Source organism: Primulina huaijiensis, chromosome 8 (assembly GCF_012295235.1).
Source record: "Primulina huaijiensis isolate GDHJ02 chromosome 8, ASM1229523v2, whole genome shotgun sequence".
NCBI lineage: Eukaryota > Viridiplantae > Streptophyta > Magnoliopsida > Lamiales > Gesneriaceae > Primulina > Primulina huaijiensis.
Window position 1 is genome coordinate 15,304,333 of NC_133313.1, and position 14,554 is coordinate 15,318,886.

A 14,554-nucleotide genomic window follows, 5' to 3' on the forward strand; every position below is an offset into this window, starting at 1 on the left:
TCAAAATATGATAAGTTTTATAAATGATAAATAAAGATCTTATGGTTTTGATTAAATGAAATCTAATCCGACGGTGAATAAATCAGATCAGATTTTTTTGGATACATGTTAAAGATCATATGGTTCGGATTAAATGAAATCTAATCCGACGGTGTATAAATCGGTTCAGAATTTTTGGATAGATGATAAAGATAATGTGAAAAGATTTGGTTTTGTTATATAATATCAATCATATGAAGTTATCCAACTCGTACTTCAAAATTTCCAACTATCAATATACATCATGAATCATCAAAATTTTCATTTTTTTAATTCAGCATCATCTAGCTCATTGATGAATTTGATTCACATGTTCAAGATCAATTTTAGTCCATCAACGAAACAAAAAATTTATTGGGGAGTCTAGCAACCAATAACACAATTTTAGCGGCTTCATATGCTGAGCAACATGAAGTTGAAGTCAAACATGGAGGGTCGATTCCCTGTCATATCGTAATTCCGCGTGATCGAGAATTGACGGATCGTAATCTTTTCAACGATTATTTTGCTGATAATCCAAGATACAATGAAGCAATGTTTCGAAGACGTTTTCGAATGTCACGAGGCCTTTTTTTCGTATTGTTGAAGCTGTAAAGAATCATGATCGTTATTTCATACAACGAGTAGATGGTCTTGGTCGGCTGGGACTCTCTACTAATCAAAAAATTACTGCTGCAATGCGGATGTTGGCATACGGTACACCAGCGGATGCTGCTGATGAATATATTAAGATAGGAGAATCAACTACAATTCAATGCCTTCAACGTTTTTGTCGGGATATTGTAGAGGTGTTTGCAGAGCGATACCTAAGGTCACCTACCTCCATTGATATTGATAGACTACTGCGTATTGGTGAAAAACGTGGATTTCCTGGAATGTTGGGAAGCTTGGACTGTATGCATTGGAGTTTGAAAAATTGCCCAACAGCATGGGCAGGACAATACGCGGGTCGTAGTGGTTCTCCGACCATTATTTTGGAAGCGGTTGCTGATTATGATATTTTGATATGGCATGCATTTTTTGGTATGTCAGGGTCTAACAATGACATCAATGTTCTCGAGGCATCCAATCTTTTTTCAAATCTTGCGCAAGGTATCGCTCCTCCAGCAAATTACTTTATTGGTGGAAAAGAGTATCATCAAGGATATTACTTAGCCGATGGTATATATCCTAAATGGTCAACTCTTGTCCAAACAATTCATGATCCACGCGGTCCCAAAAAAAAAATATTTTGCAATGAAACAAGAGTAATGTAGGAAAGATGTAGAACGCGCATTTGGAGTACTTCAATCACGATTTGCAATTGTAGCATCTTCAGCACGTGCTTGGCAGAAGAAACACTTGCAAGATATAATGACTGCATGCATTATAATGCACAATATGATTATCGAAGATGAGCGTGACTTGGATACACCAATCGAAGATGCGTTGGAAGCACCAACTCCAAATGTGGAAATGGTTACGGATCAAAATATAAGATTTCAAGAATTTCTTGCTCGGTATAAAAACATAAGGGACAGAGAGGCTCACTTCGCACTACGAGATGCACTAATCGACCATTTATGGGATTTATATAGTAATTCCGTTAATTAAAAGTTGGATATTTGTGTGTCATTTCTATTTTATAAGCATCATTTGAATATTGGTTGTATGTTAGTAATTTATGTTCAAAATATATATATGTGTGATTGTAATTTTTTTGAATGATTAGTTAATTTAATTAAGTAATAAGTTTAAGTATTTAAAATTAATATTAAATATTAAAATTTTTTAAAGTAATTATAAAAATATATTTAATTAATATTTTAATTCATTAATATATTTAATGAATTTTAATATAGAAATGATTTTAGATATTAGTGAAATTTTAATTATTGTGTTTATAAATATTTTGTGAAATAAATTATTTGTTGTTAATAAAATAATAGAGAATATTCCGAGAATATTCCTTTTAATGTAGAGTTTAGAGTTGATGGGTTGGAGATGAATTTTATATTTGGTGTAAGAATTACACTATTTTAAAGTTAGTGCGACACTAAGATAGCGTAATGGGTTGGAGATGGCCTTAGAGCTAGTACAATTTCTCACCTACATTTTTACTCATACCTTTGAATTTTCAGAGCTGCAGGTTTGTTGTCAACTTTTATCGATTTGAGTCAATGATTTCCCGAATTTGATGTCCGGATTCAATCCTTGATAATAGTATATGTTCATGAGTTTGATTATTTTGAATTATTTCAAATTTATGGAAACAGAGTTTGGTCAAGCTGGAGGGCTGGGAAAATGTTGTCTCCATTGTTTCAAGTGATATGCGAAATTGGGATGCTCCAGAGAAAGCTGACATATTGGTATGCTGCTAAATATGTTATAGAATGTAGATTAAGCAAACCATTTCTTGCATATATCCAAGATGCCACTTTGTTGAAATGTGTCTGCTCAGATTCTTTTTCTTAAAAACACTTGATATAGGTCTGTGAATTGCTGGGATCTTTTGGTGACAATGAGCTCTCACCTGAGTGTCTTGATGGAGCCCAAAGGTTTTTGAAGCAAGATGGGATCTCATTCCCCTCATCGTAAGCTCTTTTTCTTACCAAATGAAATAAGCTTTCAGTTTCTCTATTTTTAATCTATATATCCTACCCTGGGTTGTAATTACCTTGTCCTCCTGGTTTTTGGTGATTGGAATTGGTCTAGTTTTGTGTAAGAAATGTTTGATACTTGATTAAGAGCAAACTCTTGGGAGTATCCAAGTCTGGAATATTTGCATCAATACTGCATATTTTATTTAAATAAAATTGGCACAAAAGACTTACTTAATTTAATCCCCTGAGAAAAGTGATTTGAACGATTCATTAGCAGCTAAAATGCTTATCGGATTAAAAAAAATTTCATAGCTCAACATTGATCATATATAAAGTCCTTTTGTCTTTGACAGGTATACAAGTTTTATTCAACCTGTGACTGCCTCCAAACTCTACAATGATGTAAAATCCTTGTCTGGCTGATTTTACTTGTTTGATCAAGTTTTATTCTTTATTTCCTTGTTTTTTTCTCCTTTTCTTATGTGTGTTTTTATTTTGTTACTGGTGTAGATCAAGTCGCATAAAGATCTCTCGCACTTTGAAACTGCTTATGTTGTTAAGTTCCATCGAGTGGCAAGGCTTGCTCAAACCCATAGTTGTAAAAAGCGCGAGGCGAGGCGAGGCGACTTGGATGCGCTTCGGATTGATCTAAAGCCCATCAGATTGATGAAGCGCACGCTTCTGGGCGCTTCTGTTGGGATGTTGGAGCGATCGCTTGTGCGCTTCTGTACAATTGTTATTTTAAAATCTGCCCAATTCCAGGTTTAGCCCAAGTCCAGTTTTAGCCCAAGTCCAGAATAAAAATTAAACCCAGCCCAAGTCCAGAATAAAAATCTCTAACATTGCTTAACAATTCTGATGCCATGTTGCTGCTGTATCACTGCGTGCGAACCCTCTCTGCCTTTCCGCCGCCGCCGCCTTGTTCATTTCTCATTTGCTAGCCAAAAATTGGTAAACCCTAATTTTAAGAATTTTGTAAAAAAAATTAAATTGTGTTTTTTTTATTTTTAATAATATAATAGGTGATTTGTATTTATATTTCTGTATTTAACCATGTCAAACACAACAATTCCATCAAATCGAAAAGACATTGCTTGGAATTATGCATCACTTCCGGATCCTAAAAATCCAAATATTGTATGTTTTTTTGTGCTAAAATAACAAATGGTGGGATTTATCGGCACAAACTACATTTGGTTGGGGGCAATAGAAATGTGAAAGCTTGTCCGAAGTGTTCGGAGCATGTTAAAGAAGAAATTAAAGAATTCATGCAAAAAAAGATTGTTTTGAAGAATCAAATTGATGATATTGTTGATTTGGAAGAAAATGAAGATGATGATGATATTCAAACCAAATTGAAAGGGAAACGACCAATGTCCTCCGGCCCTACAGTGCAGGGTAAAAGGTGTAAACAAGCAGGGCCTATTGATCTTTATTTTTCGAAAGATGTTGAAGAAATTGTCAGACAGAGACGTGCTAAAAATAAAGGCAAATATGATGAAAATAAAAAGAAATTAAGAGAATATGTGGTTCAGAAATTTGCTACGTGGATGTATGATGCCGGAATTCCTTTTAATGCTGTTAAATATGATTCTTTGCAACCTTTTATTGATGCTATTGGGACTTTTGGAGTGGAAATGAAACCTCCATCATATCACGAAGTGAGAGCTAAGTATTTGAAGAAGGAGTTGGCAAATACGAACCTGCTTCTCAAATCACACGAAGAAGATCATGCTAGGTATGGTTGTACAATCATGGCAGATGGGTGGACGGGTAAAAAAAGTAGAACTCTTATAAATTTTTTGGTAAATGGTCCTAAAGGAAGCATATTTGTTGAATCGGTGGATGCTTCAAGTTATTCTCACACTGCTGATAAGATGTATGAGTTACTGTCTAAATTTGTGAATCGAATTGGAGAACAGAATGTGGTTCAGGTTGTAACAGATAATGCAAGCTGCAATGTTAGAGCAAGTAATATTTTAAATTGCAAATTGAATTAAAAATCTGATTTTTCAATTTTTAAAGTAAATTTACTTCATATTTTCAGGTCGTCTGTTGGAAAACAATTTTCCACACTTGTATTGGACTCCATGCGCAGCTCATTGCTTAGATTTGATGCTTGAGGAAATATTCAAAATTCCTAACCTCAAAAAATTGCATGAACAGGCATTGATGGTAAATGGTTATATTTACAATAGACCACAATTGTTGAGTATGATGAGGGAGTTTATTGGACAGAGAGACATGGTAAGAACTGCAAAGACTCATTTCGCAACTGCTTTTTTGACTTTAAAGCGGTTTCAAGTTCAACAAGCAAATCTGAGAAAGATGTTTACATCTGAAAAGTGGTCTAAAAGTCGATATTCTATAGAGGCGGCTGGAAAACGTGTTGCAGAAGTGATATTGATGTCTTCTTTTTGGAAAACTACAGTTTTTGCATTAAAAGTTGGCGGCCCATTGCTGAAAGTATTGCGGCTAATAGACGGTGAAAAAAGATCCCCAATGGGTTACATCTATGAGGCAATGGACAGAGCCAAAGAAGCTATCGCTGCATCATTTAATAATAATGAAGAGAACTATCGTGGTATTTTTGAAATCATCGACAAAAGATGGAACGTTCAACTCCATCATCCTTTGCATGCTGCTGGATATTTCTTAAATCCTGAGTTTTTTTACTCAAATCGTGAAATAGAAAATGATGAAGAAGTGTTGGAGGGTCTGTACAAATGCATAGCTAGATTGGTACGAGATGAAGATTTACAAGATAAGATTACAAATCAATTGGATAAATACAAAAAAAGCAGGACTCTTTGGTTTACCCATGGCTATTAGACAAAGAGCTTCAAAATCACCAGGTAAATAATATTTAGTGCAATATTAATTTATTTCTCAAACATTACTTATAGTATAGATACAAACTTTGAATGATAAGAAATTTAATCTTATATTTTTTTGTGTTTCAACTTTCAAGCTGATTGGTGGTCTTCTTATGGTGCATCAACACCTGAATTAAAAACATTTGCAATGAAGATTTTGTACCTCACATGCTCTTCTTCAGGTTGTGAACGTAATTAGAGTGTATTTGAACATGTAAGTTAGAAGTTTTTTTTACATATTAAATTTTATGTTATGGAGTATGAACCTAACTTCTTACTTTTTATTTTTTTGGCAGATACATTATAAAAAAAGAAATAGATTGTCTCAACAACGATTGAATGATTTGGTATATATCAAATACAACAGAGCGTTGAGGCGAAAATATACTATGCGAGGTAAGATTGATCCTATTTCTTTGTTAGAAATAGATGATAGTAACGAATAGTTGTTGGGAAAGTTGGATGATAGTGATAATGAGAATGATAATAACGATTTGGTCTTTGAAGATGATGATTTGCGTTGGAGTGATGTAGCACAAGCGGTTGGGGTTGGTGAAAGTGCATATGACTTTCGATCTCGAAATGCATCTACTTCAAAAGGAGCGTCATCATCCACTTCAGCAAAAAAAAAGCAATCTTCATCTCAAACTAGTATTGTGGATGAAGAAGAGATCAACATTTATGTTGAGACTGAAGAAGAAGAAGATACCGATGGATATAAATCAAGTGATGGGGCTGATGACGTAGATTTGGAAGATGAAGATGACGATTATAATGACATCTGATATTTCATCTATCACATTTTGAAATACTTTTTATTTTATTGATAATATTATGTTTATTGTGGTGTGACGTAGATTTGGAAGATGAAGATGACGATTATAATGACTTTGATATTTCATCTATCACATTTTCAAAGACTCTCTATTTTATTTTGATTTTTTTGATAATATTTTGTTTATTGCGCTTTTTTCCGTAAAACGTGTGCTTCGCTTTGCGCTTAAGCCCCAAGACACTTGAGCGCTTTTTTGCGCCTCGCGCTTTTGACAACTATGATGAATTCGACAAGGTAAATTAGGCCATCTCATGTCATAAAGGGTAATTACCTCAAAGCATTCTTGCTCAGGGAGAGGATCCATTTTTTGATAGAGATGTGCAATATAATCTAAGTACGGTCTTAAAGGATGCCTCCAATTACCCTTACAAAATATCATTACAAGCATTTGCTGAGGTATAATTTCATCAATAGACAAAAAACGGTAAATGAAAATACTAAGAAACGTGATGTTGAAATGAAGCAGTTCACTTAAGGCGGGAGATAGCAACGCATTTTGCCTTTAACTTCGACAATAACGAATAAGTATGATGCTTATTAAGTCTCACCACCAATATGATCATCAGCAGTCGATCCTGAAGCAAGCATAGGTAAATTGTGTACTGGTTCACCAGATATCACTATCTGTAAAATCCCCACAAGAAGTAATCTATATGAATTAAAAGTCAGTCATGATGGACGATACGAACATTCATATAATCATACTATAAAGTATAAACAACAATACTATGCAATGAACAAAAATCACGCGTGGTAGATTAAAAGCCTCAGGTAACACGCCCGCTCAGAAAATTATGGCTTCAACTGGTACCAGTTATAAATAATAATAATAATTCCATATTGTAAAAAGTTATTCTCTTTGAGGTTCCATCTTAATAATTTTCCCCCATGAGCAACAATTATATGTTTATATTGAATGACAGTGTGATTGACCAGAAAGGAGTGGCATAACTTCCATAATTCGGATTGCATGAGTAAATATAACATTTCTAGACATATTAAAACAAATCTGCACACTTTCAACACCACATAGATACATGTACTATAATACAATTATAAATTGTAGATCATTTCTCAATATACATACCTCAAATATGACAAGTTCTATCACTTAATTATATTAATATATTTCATACTTTAAGTTACGCAATCAAAGTAAAAGATTATCTGACTAAAACTTTATTCCAAAGACTCCTAGAGTAAAAATATCAATTTGGTTCTCAATAATATGATGATCGAAATGTTTACTTTATATTGTTTGTGGTCCACTGCGGGACCATCAAAGAAATCCAAGTTTTGGCAGATTACAAGAGAAAATTGAAACTAGGAAAGAAGTCATAATGACAATGAAACTAAACTATTAAAATTTGCTCAAGTTACCACTCCATTGAGACTGTAATAGCAGTGAAAAATTAAATTATAAGCCCTTTTCCACATTAAAACAAAAAACATTCATCTTAAGTAAGAAAATTTGTAGTTCAGTGAGCTGGTAGCAAGCAGTTGAAACTTGAAATGGCCATACAAACATGCTACAAGGTTCACATACAACACTACCTGAATTGAGCGACTGAAAAATGTGGCCGTCATACTCTGGTGACATTTTGAGAGGCACGGGTAGCCCATCGCATTGGTTAAGAAAGACTGAAAAAGCAGTAACCAAAATCATCATTGAGAAAATCCACAAAGAAGGAAAGTAAGGACTGCTCCATTAGTTGAAGGCAGTGCAATAATTTTAAAAACCATAAAACTATGAGAAACAGAGATATTTCTATGACATGTATTTTTCCTTCTCATTTACTACACCTCCAGGATTGTACCTCTATAACTAGGAAAAATAAACATGGAAGAAAGAAAAAGTGGCCAAATAACTCCCATTGCTTGCAGCCGTGGCCAGAAGAATTAGGTAGGAAGCTTTTGTGTTGGAGCATTTTTGTGTTTTCCTTAATAATTACACAAATAGCATGGGTGAAGTTGGTGCGGGAAACCTAATGACAGAACAAAATATAGAAAACACAATTATTGTTACGGCACTCAAACTGTAAACAAGCCTGAAAAGAGCATCCAATTGTCCCCAATAACGCTGGTAGCCCCTCTATGGACAAGAACAATTTTAGCAGAAAAACACATAACTCTCTTTCTCCTCCCATCAGATATTTCCTCATATTTACAGAAACGATAACGCGGTGGTGGATGCTCTTGCTTCTGAAGTCCACATTATTAAGGGTCTCCACATTTTTTTTCTTTTGGAACCTTAAATAAACATATGCGTTCTCTTGTAAAACATGATGTATCATGCTTACCTTACATTACTCACAAGCTCTTTAAAGTCTTTTCAAAGGTCTTGATCTTAAATTTTTTTCTTTTATCTAATAAACATCTGCCTCCATGGTGGTTTCAATTAAAAAATCCTCTCGCTTCTCCGTTTACCTCCCAGAAACTTAGTTTTCAATGCCCTTCACTTGGAAAGAGGTCGTGGGTTATTTCTGGCAAGTAAATGATTACAATATCAAATAAATTCAGCAATTAAGCAAATAACAATTCAAAGTATGAATGTAAATGAAGTTTTAGCTAAAAATTTACTTTTGTACTAACAATGGCCGCCCTAACAGGCTCTCCAAGCCATCTTCCCACCGAAGAAGCTGAAGGTAATGAGGACCTGATTTAACATAAAGTAGAGAACTGTTACATAAAAATCAATCGACAAAATATCAAGAATCATACTATTATGTGAACTCACAAAATATCAAGTGCAACAGATAGTTGACTATGATATTCACAAAGCAGCCGAAAGGAATTCCAAAGTTCCCAAGAATCATTCTGAGCTTCATCCTGTTGGATAAATATAACAAACTCATTTAAGATGCCAAGTGTGTGAATTGCAATCAGAATTCATAAAGAAAAGGTAGAAATTCTCAGTTCATTCACTAAAAAAGTAATCTAATACTCACCTTGTGATCTGGATTCCTCGTCTCTGTGACATTCTCAGACTTCTTCAATGGAAATCTGAGCCAAAACTTTACAATAACAGAAAACAATAAGAACAAAGGTGGCGAGCAGGCAACAAAAATACATGTATTTACTGCTAAAGAAAAATGATACCCTCATTAAAATTAATTGTGCAGTACCTGCATATTGTTCGAGTTCTGCAAAATCTGATTCAGACATTTGGCATAATTTGCAAAAGAAGTTTCCTTTGGTGTAGGTAGAAGACAAGCCTACAGAAAATGAGAAGGAAATAAAAATATCTTCTTATGCAGGTCTGAAAACAGCAAACATCATAGGCATGGAATGTCAATGTTCATTTGACCAGCATCTTACTTTTATTATGGCCAACAGACAAAGATAGGTTACTCGAGGTGAAAAAAGTAATGAAATTATCCAAAAATCATTAATTCAAGAGTCTTCAGGAGGAAAAGCAGTATGATATATAGATCACAGAAATTAGAAATTGACAAAGGATAAGGACAGCAGCCAAAAATGAGGTACAACCAACAATATGACTGCTCCACTGCGAAGGGCTCAAAACCAAGTCTGAACCAGCAAAGGGTAGACAACTGGATACAATACTGTCATCATCTACTATGTTGGGCCTATAATCAGGGTTCATCAGCATCATTCAGTTTAAAAATAAGCATTTCACTGACTATAAGAGAAGTTACAAAGATATCATTCTTTTTTTATTTAAGATCCAGCCTATTTGTTTATTTTAAATAATGTGACACTTTACGATGTGCTATCGATCATAAAACAGTATATTAAAGTGTTCAACTATACATTAACAGAGGAAAAGGATGCCAAAACAAGGATTGCTGTTAGATAATGAGTAAAGCATTCGAAAACAATTACAAAATGTTAAATAATGATAGAATGATGAAACATTGATAATTAAGGAACCTTATATGTAACAGCATCACACCACAAGAAAATAAATCCATAGCAAGTAGATCAAGTATTACCGTTCAGTCGTACTTGTAATTAACCGAATCCTTATTTTGAATGAAGTGCAAATTAAGAGATAATTAAAGAGTTGTTAATTAAGTATTATTAAGGAATTGATAATTCGGGATCAAGCTGTTGGGATCCACCGAATTTAAAATGGACAACCCGATCTACTTCAGATTACATTATCCCGAGAAATCCAACTAGACAAATGAGATTCTGACACGTGGTAGATAAGATTGATTCGGATTTTCTGAATTAGTCCGGATGCAGCCTATAAATGGAAGTTGATTCTTTTGTTTCCTACACCGCATTCTTCAGAGAGAGTTCTAGCCTTATACCTTAGGTTTTCTAGCCAGTTTCTAGAGCACGTTGGTGTCGGGAAGTTTCAGACCTAGTGCCGACTCGATGAGGGGTAGGTGAACCGGGATCGAGACATCATCAGCGGGCTGACGACGGACGCAGGTATAATCCTAAAGCTTTCAGGAAGAACTTTGAAGCATGTTTGGTAATTCAGGATCTGATTTGATAGTGATTTCATATTGTTGATATTGTCTAGGTTCAGAGCTTTCTGTAAGATTGTTTTAGTGAGGTACGTGATGTACTGACTGAGATATCCAAGCGTAACATACACACTTATATGTTGCATATTTATCAATTGCATGATACATGTCTTACTGCTTTGGCATATTATGCATAACATATCATGTTGAGCCTGATATCTTTTGAGATATACCTCGTTTGTTGGGGCCGCTCAGCCCTATTCTGTATTGTGGACGATGGGGCAGGGCATCGAGAGCTACAGTGTCCGACGGGTCCCGCGGGCTCTGATGACCTGGACATTGTATGTCCACGTCTTGATGATGAGTGTGGAAGCCAAAACATGCCTAGGGCAAATCAGAAACTACACACTCAGGCGCCTCTAGACTGAGCATGAGATTCTTGACTTGATCCTTGATATCCGAGCCTATTTCATTTCGCATGCATCATATCAGTTTGTATACTCGTACATTCTCGTATTGGACGATTGTCGCTCACGTCCTTGTTTTCATTTTGGGCACCCCATTCCACAGGACAGGTCTTAGGTTGGACGGTTCGGACGACCAGGGCAGTGGCTAGAGCAGTTGGGTTTTCGGTGGTGATCCAGTGGAGGTTTTATGTGGTTTATAGTTTTCTCGTTCAGAATTATGTTTTCGATATAGTTGTATAAATGTTTAAGACTGCTGTTATTTGTTCTGTTTTCGTTTGGGTTGTAAGATGATTAAGTTATTTGGTTTCTGCTGTTTAATTGTTGTTATTAAGTTTTAATGTTGCATATTTATTAGTCTGTTTAGTAGTGGCTCGGGTATGGGAGCTACAGTACTATACAGTCTATCAAAAATCGAAGGATAACAAAAATGCGACCACACCACATAAAGTGGACAAGCAAACAACCGTTAATATCCCACAGGTAACAATTTTGATTATAAGTTACTGCAGTTAGTAAATCAAAACAAATTTTACATGATTGATCCTACCCCTGTACTATGCAAGAATAAAATCTCATTTGATTCCCACAGTCTGCTTTCTTCAAATTATTAGTCATAAATAACGATGAGGATGACAGTAATGTAAAATAAATAGAACTCTGAAAAAATCATAAAACTGCTATAAAAGTCCAATGATACGGTTGAAGTGTGTTTTAAATATAAAATGTTGATGTAGGCAATAACCTTCACGAGAAAAAAATCTCTTCAAAAAGAGGCCATCGACATATTGATCTAGGTGAACTTACTGACCATTCACACAGAAAGACAGCCATTCAGCTGATGTGTGTGATTGGCTAATTAGCCACCATGAGTTTATTGATGTCCTGGCTACTAGAGAAGGCAATAAAAAAAACTTGTTAGAGAAGAAATAAGACTACCATAATGTTCTAATTCCGATCGATACCATATTTTCTCAAAATGAGGTTCCATTTCATTTCTCTAACTTTTTCAATCGTGTTTTCACTGTTCTGCATGTCTTCTCTCATAAGCAAAAAAACGCCTTTACTTTCTGTTCTAGAATTTCTTTCAGAGAAAAATGCATAAATTTTACTTGAAAATCTAAATAGGACAACAAAATAACGTTTACTTTTACATAAAGCAGATATGATATTATGTGCTAGCAAATATTCCAATTTCCAGCTTATATCAGACTTGAAGGAAGCTTATCGTGCATAACCTAGAAAAGGCATTAAATTGGCTATTGTATGTGTTTGTAACCTCGATATGGATACAATTATTTAGTTCACGCTCAAGTACCTAATTTTGGGGTTAACTTCCATATTGCACACCCAAACTTTCCACAATACCAAATGAAGGCAACTTATTCAGGTGCAAACACATACAAATGCCGAAAACAACTTTAATAAAAATCATTTGAATCTACTCTCCAAAAAGCTTGGGAAATTAAAATTTTAGGGCTAACAAACTACAGAAAAGATTCCAGTAGTATATCATTCACTTTCTGAGTATGAAAGAGTACGTAGAACTCCAGTAATCAGAATCCGTCACTGCAGGTGATTTACTGACCTTTTCACAGACCTTTCAGGCTCACACACAGCAATAATCGTGTGACCCACCAACTGAATGCCATCAAAATAAACGTACAGAACTAAGCACTATGCTAAAACCATTGTAACTACCGATTTTGCAACGTATGAAATGCCAAATATTTATTGCAATGTGTAAATGTTTCGCCACGGTCAAAATTTTCAGAGAAAAACCGAAGACTTCTAATATAAACTAGTGGCCTAAACAAGCAAAAAAATAAACAAAGAAAATGGACACAACCAAAACAGAGACGGAAACCAAGCATTTTACCAGAAAACGAGAAGACAAGTGCACACACAAGAGAACTTACCAGAGGAACAACCAGAAAATCAAACCCGCCATTGAGGTTAAAAGAGAAGATGTTAGGCACGTTATCATCGAACACCGTCTCCACGCCGCAGAAACGGGCGGAGTCGCCTTTGGACCCCCTCGCATCACCAAGAGGCATTTTGTCCTTATAGTATCCTTTTTCTTGATACGCTTGCGACGACAATTTGGGTGTTCAGGGTTTAAGCTCAAGGCGGCTGGGGCTTCTGATAGAGTTTAAGCTCGAGGTTACCGGGCGAAATGTCTCCCGATGACACCCAATAAAGGATCGATACCCTTGAACAAATACTAAAACATTTTTGAATCCTCTTGGATTTACATTATTATAATTATAAAGAATAATTATAAAGAATATGAGCAAGATCCTTATCATGTTTTGAGGATCGCTGATGTGGAGTTGGATAGTTCTCTTAGCTACGTTGAGCATCCGGTGCAAATTCTTGATCGTAAAGAAAAGCAACTCAGGAATAAATTCTTGATCGTAAAGAAAAGCAACTCAGGAATAAGACGATTCTACTGGTTATGGTGCAATGGAGTAGACATGGAAGAGAAGAAACTACATGTGAATTAGAGGCTAAGATGCGTCAGGAATGGCCTCATTTGTTTGAAAATGTAATAAATTACTCCATGTATTCTGATTTCCCTATGTATTATTAGTGGTAAATGATTATAAATGTAACGCTCCGAAAATTTGAAAAGTCCATGCGAACCACATGCACGAGTTATTAAATTCATTTGTATTTTAATTAAATGTTTTAATTGCATGAATTAATTATGTGGTGCATATTGACATGTTTAATATATATTTTTCTACATGGTTGCATTAAAATATATTTTTAAATGATATTCGAGTTGCGATCGAGGAACGGAGACCGAGGGCTGAAAAAAATAGAAAATATTTTTATTAAATAATTATTTTTAATTATTTAAAATATGATTGGTGCTTTTTCTTATTTTTAAAAATAAAGAATTTTGAGGTGATTTTATACGTTGGAACGTATTTTTTATCGGTGTTGGATTTTTAACAAAAATACGAACGTTTTGACAACCCGGCTAATAAATTCACAAACTTATTTAAGCAAAACTATTTTAATATTTTAATTAAATTCTAATTAAGCACTAATGAGCCTAATTTGTATGCTTAATGGGCCTAATCTTAACTAAGGATTAATTAAGTATAAAATTATCAAAACCCTCCCCATTAACTAAAAGTTACACGCCCAACTTTCAGAATTTATCCCCAAAAACTCCTTCCATATACACGACACACACACATCAATTTTAAGAGAGAATAGTTGAAGCTTCAAGGAATTTTTGGCCTAGGGTTTTGTCACCGTTCTTCGCAATCGTCAACGTTTATTCGTGCATAAAACACGCAAA

General features: G+C 34.8%; 3 protein-coding genes and 1 long non-coding RNA gene across 8 annotated transcripts in view; 3 read left to right on the forward strand and 1 right to left on the reverse strand.

Moving 5' to 3' along the window:
* LOC140982695 (protein arginine N-methyltransferase 5-like) overlaps window positions 1–3,482 on the forward strand; it is an 11,720-nt gene extending 8,238 nt beyond the window's left edge. For 2 of the 3 annotated variants that reach the window (XM_073449344.1, XM_073449345.1), the window contains exons 6-9: window positions 2,295–2,385; window positions 2,512–2,612; window positions 2,975–3,023; window positions 3,132–3,482. In XM_073449344.1, the coding sequence (XP_073305445.1) occupies window positions 2,295–2,385; window positions 2,512–2,612; window positions 2,975–3,023; window positions 3,132–3,389 (499 nt within the window). In that variant the 3' untranslated portion in view covers window positions 3,390–3,482. Of the gene's footprint in view, window positions 1–2,294; window positions 2,388–2,508; window positions 2,613–2,974; window positions 3,024–3,131 lie in introns of all 3 variants that reach the window. The other variant, XM_073449346.1, reaches the window with a different exon arrangement.
* LOC140982696 (uncharacterized) overlaps window positions 1–13,184 on the forward strand; it is a 37,700-nt gene extending 24,516 nt beyond the window's left edge. The window contains exons 3-4 of the long non-coding RNA XR_012176340.1: window positions 11,350–12,998; window positions 13,074–13,184. This is a non-coding gene — a long non-coding RNA (uncharacterized lncRNA). The remainder of the gene's footprint in view (window positions 1–11,349; window positions 12,999–13,073) is intronic.
* On the forward strand, window positions 3,523–5,875 carry LOC140982693 (uncharacterized). 2 transcript variants are annotated; one of them, XM_073449340.1, is made up of 3 exons: window positions 3,523–4,592; window positions 4,669–5,476; window positions 5,593–5,875. In XM_073449340.1, the coding sequence occupies exons 1-2, from the start codon at window positions 3,761–3,763 to the stop codon at window positions 5,451–5,453; spliced, it is 1,617 nt and encodes a 538-aa protein (XP_073305441.1). In that variant the 5' UTR covers window positions 3,523–3,760; the 3' UTR covers window positions 5,454–5,476; window positions 5,593–5,875. The 2 variants fall into 2 exon arrangements, with proteins under 2 accessions (XP_073305441.1, XP_073305440.1); XM_073449339.1 differs by having other exon boundaries at window positions 4,669–5,875.
* Window positions 6,584–13,442, reverse strand: LOC140982694 (protein arginine N-methyltransferase 1.5-like). 2 transcript variants are annotated; one of them, XM_073449342.1, is made up of 8 exons: window positions 13,158–13,442; window positions 9,458–9,547; window positions 9,281–9,346; window positions 9,070–9,161; window positions 8,913–8,988; window positions 7,887–7,973; window positions 6,881–6,956; window positions 6,585–6,723 (listed from the first exon to the last, which is right to left on the reverse strand). In XM_073449342.1, exons 1-8 carry the CDS (start codon window positions 13,293–13,295, stop codon window positions 6,698–6,700), a joined length of 651 nt encoding a protein of 216 aa, XP_073305443.1. In that variant the 5' UTR covers window positions 13,296–13,442; the 3' UTR covers window positions 6,585–6,697. The 2 variants fall into 2 exon arrangements, with proteins under 2 accessions (XP_073305444.1, XP_073305443.1); XM_073449343.1 differs by having other exon boundaries at window positions 6,584–6,981.
* Between the last annotated feature and the right edge of the window lie 1,112 nt (window positions 13,443–14,554).

Bases quoted from the DNA above. Each gene is read 5' to 3' on its own strand.
- LOC140982693 (XM_073449339.1), top strand. From the start codon at position 3,761: ATGTTTTTTTGTGCTAAAATAACAAATGGTGGGATTTATCGGCACAAA. The intron at 4,593-4,668 runs GTAATATTTTAA...TCATATTTTCAG, and splicing joins AAGCTGCAATGTTAGAGCAA to GTCGTCTGTTGGAAAACAAT.
- LOC140982694 (XM_073449342.1), bottom strand. From the start codon at position 13,295: ATGCCTCTTGGTGATGCGAGGGGGTCCAAAGGCGACTCCGCCCGTTTC. The intron at 8,989-9,069 runs GTGAGTTCACAT...ATGTTAAATCAG, and splicing joins TCTGTTGCACTTGATATTTT to GTCCTCATTACCTTCAGCTT. The intron at 6,724-6,880 runs GTGAGACTTAAT...ATTATACCTCAG, and splicing joins TGCTGATGATCATATTGGTG to CAAATGCTTGTAATGATATT.